At 45.7% G+C, this 9,747-nt stretch overlaps 1 protein-coding gene across 2 annotated transcripts in view; it reads right to left on the reverse strand.

The window, feature by feature from the left end:
* Positions 1–6,955, reverse strand: part of CIMAP2 (ciliary microtubule associated protein 2) — a 46,749-nt gene extending 39,794 nt beyond the window's left edge. For both annotated transcript variants that reach the window (XM_077453260.1, XM_077453259.1), the window contains exon 1: positions 6,830–6,955. In XM_077453260.1, coding sequence (XP_077309386.1) covers positions 6,830–6,897 — 68 coding nt within the window. In that variant the 5' untranslated portion in view covers positions 6,898–6,955. The remainder of the gene's footprint in view (positions 1–6,829) is intronic.
* Between the last annotated feature and the right edge of the window lie 2,792 nt (positions 6,956–9,747).

Below are 9,747 nucleotides of genomic sequence, written 5' to 3' on the forward strand. Positions count from 1 at the left end.
GTGTACAAGGGCTTAGGGTGTCTCCTCTTAACTGGAGGAGCAACGGAGCCACATTTGGACAACTGTTAGATGCACTAGCAGATTTAGATGGACCTGACTAACAAATTTAAGAGGAGTCTGGGCTCCTTTAGAAAAAATTAAAAGTCAGCAGCTGCAAATACTGTAATTGCTGACTTTTATTATTAGGACACTTACTTGTCCACAAATTCATTTTTCAATCGAATGTTGCTGCCACCGCCATCTCAGCTAAGAGAAACCAGCAGTGAAGCCTTGTGGCTTCACAGCCGACTCCCTACTGCGCATGCATGAAGCATGCTGCACTTTATGAATGGCCCAGTGGCTGGGGAAGGAGGAGGAAGGGGGGGGCTGAACTTCCAGGTGAGTCAGCTGGAAGTGGAAAAGGATACCTGTAAAATCCAGTTAACCCCCCCCCCCCCGAAAGGTGCCAAATGTGGCAGTGGAGGAGGCAAACAAGCAGAGCTTCCCCTCTTGGGTGGAGCTCCGCTTTAACATCAGACTTCAGCTAACACTTTTTTTAAAGCAGATCTAAAGTAAAAAAAAAAAAAAAAGAATACAAACAGTCAGGCTTTTATTGCAGAAGAGACATGCAATGTCTTTTCTGTAATAAAATAAACTTACCTGCCTGTTTGCAGTTTTTTGTAGCATGTACACTGAGGTGCACAAGAAGCTGAGCGGTGTGCCAGTGTACCGAGATCAATGACTCCTGCGCATGCGTGGAAGTGATGTCATCCTGCACTGGCCAAATGGGATGACTGCAGACTGACACCTGGAAGAAGCTGAGAGAAGATGCGGGTGCTAGTAAGAGACCTTGCAGGTGTTGGATCTTTGGAGAAGAGGTAAGCCTTCCTGCCTTCAGTTCCACTTTAAAGGATTAGTTCACCTTTAAAAAAGATACCTTATGCAGTCCTTGAACACTATTCCATAATAATAAACTAATCTCATTTTAAAAACACACATGTATGCTCCTTTCATACCTGTAGGCCATTTCTGCATGGAGTTATAGTGATTGTAAATTTTAAAAAAAGCAAAACAAATAGGTTTTTATGTACCTGCTCTGCGCAATGTAATTGCAAAGTGTGGCCCCGAACCTCGTCGCCTGGAGGTCCCCCACCGGCGCTCCTGGCTCCTCCCCTGGGGCGAGTGCCTTCAAACAAAAGCTGCTTTCTATGGAGGCACTTGTACAGGCTCACTCCCAAGCCTCACTGTCTGCGTCCATAGACACAGACCGGGGGCTTCGGCCTGCCCCCCACACCCGCATCCCTGGCTTTAATTGAAAGCAAGGGGAGCCAATGCCTCCGCAAAGCCAGAGAGACCCAGAAGTGAGGGGAGAGAAGAACTGCAGATGTGCACAGCTCTGGTTTGAATGAGGGCTCAGGTAAGTAAGGGGGGGGGGGGGGAACCGATGCCTAAAAATGTTTTACCTTAACGCAAGGAATGCGTTAAAAAAGATTAAAAATATTTAGGCTTTAGAACCATTTCAAGTCTGCCCCAAATGCTTTTGATGGTTTTCACAGCTCCGTCTTGTCCTCTAAGATGGATCAGCCATTAGGACAAGTGCCCCCTAGCAGTATGGGAGTGAACACCATACAAGCTCATCTGCTCAGCAGGCAACACAATGCGCATGCGCGGGGCTCAGAAAAAGGACAGCACACCCTCCTGTACTGCTAGGGGGCGCTCCTCCTAATGGCTGGTCCGTTCTAGAGACGAGGATGGGATGAAGCTGTGAACAATATCAGGAATGCTTTGGGCAGGCTTCACTCCATGCACAAATGGCCTACAGGTATGGGAAATACATATATGCACATTTTTAAACTCGGATTACTTGAAAGTGATGGAATGGTGTCTATGGACTGCATAAAGTATTTTTCATAAAGGTGAACTAACTCTTTAAAGTGTTACTTATTCCTCCTCTCCATTACAGCCAAGGAAGTGGCTATTTTACTCTCTTTTTGATCTGCCGTTGCCATGGTGATGCACATGTGATCAGCTATGACAACAATCATTTGATGGCTTGACAATCTGTTGGGTAGGGATGAGCTCAGGTGTGTTCAGATATGAGTTCAACCCTGTGTGAGCCATCCTTCCGGGAATCTGTCAAAGTGGACAGCCAATCATAGGCGGCGGAGGCATTTGCCACCACGCAGGCATGCGTATACAAGGGACTATAATACATGTGGGGGGGGAGGGGAATGCCTCCACTGCCTATGATTAGCTGCACCATACCTGACACATACCTCCCAACATTTTCAGATGGGAATGAGGGACACCTACTAGCAAACGTATGTAGGCATAGGATATGCCCCTTGCCACACCCCCTTAAAGGAGAATTAACCAATAAAAAAAATCTTAATTAAATCCACAAGGGCTTTATTTTTAGCACTACTTTTCCTTTATATTGACTTTTAAAATTTACAAATGCAGCAATTTAGAATTTGAATGAAAGGTGTAGACCTGGGAACCACTTTTTGAAAGATAAAAAGTGCATTTTATATACAACTATATAGATCAGACCAAAATGAGGGACCAATGAGGAGGAAAGAAGGACAGAGGGACATTGCTCCAAATCAGGGACAGTCCCTGGAAATCAGGGACAGTTGGGAGCTATGCTGTCCACTTTGACAGCTTCCAAGCAGGATAGCTCAGGCAGGTTGGTACTTGTGTCTGAACACGCCTGAGCTAATCCCTTCTGTTGAGATCTAACACAAGCACGTTAGTAACTGTAAAGCCCCATACACACTATCAGTTTTTCCTTCAGATTTACCAAAACCATATAATATGAGGTCAAACCTTAGGAGTTTCAATTTGTATGCAATCAGGCAGGCCCTTGCACTACATGGTTTTGGTAAATCTGAAGACAAAAAAACAGCAGAAAATCTGATAGTGTGTATGGGGGCTTAACAGTTATCAGTCACAGCTTGCCTTTGATGCAACTGATTTGGGAGACATTTAAATCAATTGGTTTAGTTCCACTTTAACCTGTTGTTGACCAGCCGCTGTCGTTATACGGTGGCAGGTTGGCACAGTTGTGCAAACCTCCTTCGGTGTACGCCGGCCGCTTTAAGAGCTGTGGGAGGCGTGCTTGCGCCACGACACTGGAGCCGATGCACGTGGGATGTCCGCCGAGAGCCAGAATGGGGATCTGTCAATGTAAACGGACAGATGCCCATTCTGACAGGGGAGGAGAGAGAGATATGCTGTTCCTAGTGATCAAGAACAACGATCTCTCTCCTCCTCCAGTCAGTCCGATTCCCCACACAGTTAAAAACACCTCCCAGGGAACACATTTAACCCCTTGATCACCCCTTAGTGTTAGCCCCTTTCCTGCCAGTGACATTTGCACAGTAATCAGTGCATTTTTATAGCACTGATCTCTGTATAAATGTCAATGGTCCCAAAAAAGTGTCCGATCTGTCCACCGCAATGTCGAAATCACGCTAAAAATTGCTGATCAACCCCATTACTAGTAAAAACAAATAATTAATAATAAAGATGCCATAAATATATCCCCTATTTTGTAGACATTTATAACTTTTGCGCAAACCAATCAATATACTCTTATTGCGATTTCTTTTACCAAAAATATGTAGGACAAATATTGGCCTAAACCGATGAAGAAATTTGTTTTTTGTGGGATATTTATTATATCAAAAAGTAAAAATTTTTTTTTTTTTTTCAAAATTGTCAGCATTTTTGTTTATAGCGCAAAAAATAAAAACCGCAGAGGTGATTAAATACCACCAAAAGAAAGCTCTATGTGTGGGGAAAAAAGGACATGAATTTTGTTTGTGTACAGCGTCGCACGACTGCACAACTGCCAGTTAAAGCGACACAGTGCCGTATCGTAAAAAAAATGGCCCTGTCAGGAAGTGGGTAAATCCTTCAGGGGCTGAAGTGGTTAAGCAGTTACAATGACAGTTTGTTTTGTTCCTTTTGGTATCTGGAAAAGGAAGTTGATAAAAAACTAACTGACTGCCTGGGTCACCAGGTGCAAAAAAGGAAAAAAGTCTAAAAATAGGAAACTCCTGCATGCAGCCATGACATCTAAGAATTGGAGTTGGGATTTATCCCAAAAGGGAAAAAAAAACTGTTGCTGTAACTGTATTTTATGCTCAGGTTCTTCCGGGTGGTGCTGTTCTTCCATCTTGATTGGCCACCATGGGATGACATCACTTCCGCACATGTACAGGAGTCATTAATTCGAACACACATTCTACAGAAGACTGCACGCAGGCAGTTAGATTTATTTTATTGCAGAAGAGACATTGCATGTCTCTTATGCCATAAAGACCCTGCCTGATCATAAGTTTTTCTTTCACTCTACCTCCCCTTTAAAATACATTAGCTGGAGTTCATAATTCATTTCTAAGTCAAGTCCATCTAAGGCACATGTGTCAAACACAAGGCCATTTCATGTGGCCCTCGCACCTCTCCTGCGGCTGCAGTAGCTCCGTTGTTTCTGCCCCCATCTTGTCCCAGCAAAGAGGAGGACAGAACTCCTCCTCCAGATCCCGCACTTCTCCGTGCAGCTGTGGAGAGGCACATCTCTGCAGGGAGGAGGGCAGAACTCCTGCTACAGATCCTGCATCTTTCTGTGCAGCCACACCACCCCCTCATCTGGTCCCCTGGTCTCAGCATTCAGCAGACTCCAGCAGCTGATTCCAGCCCACCTCTGGTCCTCCTCCAGACCGTTCACTTTCTGTTTCCAAGCTCTGCCCCCCAGCTTCTTCCCAGCAGTAGCACTAGGTAAAGGGGGTGTACTGCGACGTAGGGGAGGGTGGGGGGACTCTTGACTTCTGATGGTGGTGGGGGGCTCTTGACATCTGATGTAAGGGGGAGTGGTGTGCTCTGGACATTTAGTCTTAGAGGTAACTTGGAGGGCAACCATAATACTGATATGGCCCACGATGAAACTGAGTTTGACTCCCCTGATCTAAGGCCTCATGCACACTGCAGCTGCCAAATGCCTGTTTTACAGGCATTCGACTTTTTTTTCTGCCCCTAAATGCACCTGTATGTTAGCCTATGTGCAGGGCCAGGGCAAGGGGTGGGCAGGAGGAGTGGCTTCCCTGGGCACTGTGGTATCATGTGAGGTGGGAGGGCACCACATGGAGATTGGGGAGGAGGGGATTTGCATTGAGAAAGGGAATTTGTGGGGCAGCAGGATTGTTTTAGGAGGGCAAATTTAGGGAGGTGTTCTAGGAGTGGTAATTTGGTGGGATTTGTGTTGGGAGGGGGGATGGGGATGGGGATTTGTGCTAGGAGGGGGATTTGTGCTATAAAAGTAATATGGTAGAGGGGAAGAATTGTTTTTGTTTTTTTGTTGGGGGGGGGGTATTTATCCTAGGAAGGGAAATTTGTGGGGGATAGGTGAGGGGGATCTGGAGTGGGGGGAGAGAGGATTTATACATGGAGGGGAAATTTGAGGGGTAAAGGATTAGTGCTAGGAGGGGGGGGTTGGGAGGGTTATTAGTGCTGGGAGCACATGGGGAGTGGGAACATTTGAGCTTGGGGGGGGGGGGGTTTCAGCAGGGGGCAGATTTTTTTTGCTGACATATAATGCTCATACATCTTGGAGAGGGCGTAATTTGGCATGTTCACAACGGGGTGCTTAGAAACAAAAATTGCATTCAAGAGAGGAATTTTTCAGCAGAAAAGATGCCTGACATGTCAGAATGCATGTATGTACTAAAATGCATTCGAGTAAAAACCTGAAGCCTTTACAACCACTTTCATGTCTCTTCTGCAATTAAAGTTTCTGATCTTCCTGTCCGCACTGAACACTGAGCCGTGCATGCACAGCCCTGTGTACAATTTCACCATCTGCAGAGATGAAGGAATTCCTAAGCATGCTGTAGAAAAAAATGCATTTTAACTCATATCAACTTGAGTTGTATTTGTTTTCTAATTTCTTCTAAATTCGGGGGGGGGATTGCAAAAAAAGAAACCACACAGATAAACATTCTTGCAAGCTGGTAAATTGTAACGCACCAGATTTTTAGGGTACTTGCACTTGGTACTGATGTATGAACATCAGATATTTCTGGCAGAAAAAATATGAGAATGGGCTAAATAGTGCATGCATGTATTTGTGGGTATTTGCGTGTAGTTGTGTGCATGCGTACACGCACATACAGTTTTTAGCTTTTTCAAATCCAAGGAAATCTATATACGCAGCATATGTGCGTATCTGTGTATATATTTGTGTATATGTGTGTATATTTGCATATATGCGTGTATATGTGTATGTTTGTGTATAAGTGTGTATATATGTATATGTGTGCATAAATGTGCATATATGTGTGTATATATGCGTATATTTGTGTATATGTGTGTACACGCATAAAAATACTGATTGCCATTGCAGATTTTTTTTTTTTTTTTTACTGATTTATATGCAGCACATATTTGCATCCCTGCATGTACAGACCCCTTACAAACAAAAAAGAAATGCCTAAAAACGTAGGACATAGCGTCCTCCTGTGTGCAAAGGGTTTTCTAGGGCGATGATGTGAATGGGCCCCTTCCTGTATTTCATTCATTTCAGTTGCTCTCAGAGCTCCCTGCCCCTGTAATGCACACACAGGTATATCAGGCAGGGGAGCAAAGGCATCCTGAGTCTGTCTTGCCATGGGGGAGACGAATGTCCCAAGCTTACCCTGGCAATGCTCAGACCGGGAGACACAGATTGCCCAGCCTGATCTCCGGGGTCACCGATCCGAACATGATCAGTGAGTTCTGCCCGGTAATTTGGCCATGACGGGAGTGCCATGTGCTGATCTGCTGTGCTCCGTATCCCGGTACATTTTACCTGGCACTTTGACAGCCGAAGGGCGCCCCGGTGAACTTCTTTTCCGCCATGCCGAGTCTTGTCTCCATGGTAACGGGACGCCTGTCATTAGCAACATATCCAGGTTAGCGGTCACATGACTGCAGGTAGCGGCCAGACTGGGCGGAGTGATGTGACGTCAGGTGTCACTCCTGTGTATGAATAGGGCAGGCTTTCAACTTCTGCAGCTCACAGGTCTCTGTACTGAGGGGGATATAGAGGCCAGCATTGCTGGAAAGACCTGAGTGTCATGGTGATGAAATGGCTTCTATACGTTCTGCACAAGTATGCATAGTTCTGATTTTATAAACTGCATAGGTGTGCGCAGCCTAGTGCATTGGGGTGTATGTGCACCTCAAAGCTTAAAATGGAAGTAAACCCTTCCAAACAACTTTGACCTACAGGTAAGCCTAGATTAAGGCTTACCTGTAGGTCCAAGTAATATCTCCTAAACCTATATGGTTTAGGAGATATTTGCCCGAAAATGGGCACCGCTGTCTACGGCGCATGCGCCGTAGTCAGCGGCGCGCAGGCGCACTAAATGCGGCAAGTCCAAGAATGGATTTGCCAAATTTGTCTACTCCCGTGCGCATGCGCGGGAGTGACGTCATCGCGGCTCCGGCGAATGGCAGCGTCGGAGCTCCGAGACGCGACTCCCGTGCGCATGCGCGGGAGTGACGTCATCGCGGCTTCTCCGCTGTCATTCGTCGGAGCTGCGAGAGACGCCACAACCAAGATGGATGCGGCGGACTACAGGTAACAGCGGCGACTTCGCTGGCTCCTGTGTCAGGTAAGTGACACATAATGAGCTACTATGCGATGCATAGTAGTCCATTATGCTTTACCTTTGCAGGGAAAAAAAGAGGAAGTAAACCCATCAGGGTTTACTTCCTCTTTAAAGTAGAACTATAGGCAAAACTTATTTGTTCATTTTGGATAAAACAAGGGAGGGTTATAACCCCTGTCAATTTTTTTTTCACCATCTGTGTTCCATTGCAGAGATTTACCTTCGCTTCCTGTCCCATAGCTGCACAGGAAGTGAGAAGAAATCTCTGTAAATTAAGGGGACCTCTTGGGGGACTCCCAGGTCTCCTCTATTACTTTTCTGGGGACAACCCAAAATTTGGGTAATTTCTTTTACTTTCAATGATAATGGTACACAGGATCAATAGAGAGATGAATCTCCTTAACGGGACACAAACCACAATAAACACTGGCAGGTGTTCTAATCCACCTCCACTCTATCCAAAACAAACATGCCTTGAGGCTGGGTTCACACTGGAGTGGCTACGAGAACCGGATGTGATTCGCACCGCACTGCAGTGCAAATCACATCCAATCTCTGTGCGATGCGAGTTCAGCCATACAGATAGTATGGCTGAATTTGCATCGCACCCGCCGCAAACTCGCACAGGACCCTTTTTTTGGTCCGCAGCAGAATCGGATCGCATGGGTGTTCACACCATGCGATCCGATTCCTGTCCGAGTTTGCAGATCACACTGCGATATGCGAACTGATCTGGGGGTGTCATTAAGGTTTCACTGACACTCCCAGCAGTCCGCATAGGGCAGTGTGAACTGCCGGCGGAAGGCATGCGATGCGGGAAAACGCCACGGATTCGCGGCGTTCCCGCATCGCTTCAGTGTGAACCCAGCCTGAGGCTCGATTCACATCTTGCATGTTGCTTTTGAGCGTTTTTGCGGTGCTTGTCGCGTTTTTGGACATGCGTTTTTACCTTGATTTTGCGTTTTTTTTTCCTTTTATTTATTTTTACACTGTGGTTGCTTAGCAACCAGATATATACAGTGAATTTTTTTTTTTTAAACCCCCGCAAAACGCTGCAAAATCGCGGTAAAAACGCAGTAAAAAAGCGGTACTTGCGTTTTTGATGCAGGTCCATTAAAAAGCTGCATCTTGCATGAAAAAAGTCCCCGACCCTTTCCAAAAATGCAGAGGCACAAAAATGCATTGATAGCGCCTGCAATTGGCCCTAAAAAAGCTGCACCATTGTCTGTAGTTTGAAAGCCCGAGTGCTTTCACACTACAGCGGTGCGCTGGCAGAACGTCAGGGAAAAGTCCTGCCAGCAGCTTCTTTGGAGCGTTGAAGGAGCGGTGTGTTTACCGCTCCTCCACTGCTGCTCCCCATTGAAATCACTGGGGCAGTGCTGTAATACCGCCGGCAAAACTCCTATATTGCAGCGTATTCCCGGCGGTTTTAACCCTTTCTTGGCCGCTAGCGGGGGTAAAAGCGCCCCGCCAGGGTCCTGAAATGTGCCGCAAATCTGGCGTTTTACCGCCCACGCTATGGGTGGTGTGGTGTGAAAGGGGTCTCAGTGTTTAAATTAACGTGAAAATCTTTTTTTTTTGCTAGAAAATGACTTAGAACCCCCAAACACTATATATATTTTTTTCAGACACCCTAGAGAATAAAATGGCGATTGTTGCAATACTTTATTTCACATCGTATTTGCGCAGTGGTCTTACAAGCTTTTTTTGGAAAAAATACACTTTTTTGAAATAAAAAATAAGACAACAGTAAAGTTAGCCCAATTTTATTTATTTTTTTATATTGTGAAAGATAATTGTTACCCAACATGTCATGCTTCAAAATTGCACCCAGTTTTGAGTTACACAGAAGATCTAGGGCTAGAATTATTGCTCTTGCTTTAACGATCGCAGCAATACCTCACATGTGTGGTTTGAACACCCTTTTCATATGCGGGAGCGACTTACGTATGCGTTCGCTTAGGAGACAACCTCTTTAAGTCATCCCGCAACAGCCAACCGAGGTAGCCAAAGCCTGGCATCCAGAAGATATCAGACCGTTGTTAGGGAGGTAAGAATTTGCAGACTTTAGTTGCGCTAGTGCTAATGCATCGCTAGTGGCCATAGATGGATT

Source organism: Lithobates pipiens, unplaced genomic scaffold (assembly GCF_037356315.1).
Source record: "Lithobates pipiens isolate NorthernLeopardFrog02 unplaced genomic scaffold, aLitPip1_a1.2 Scaffold_23, whole genome shotgun sequence".
NCBI lineage: Eukaryota > Metazoa > Chordata > Amphibia > Anura > Ranidae > Lithobates > Lithobates pipiens.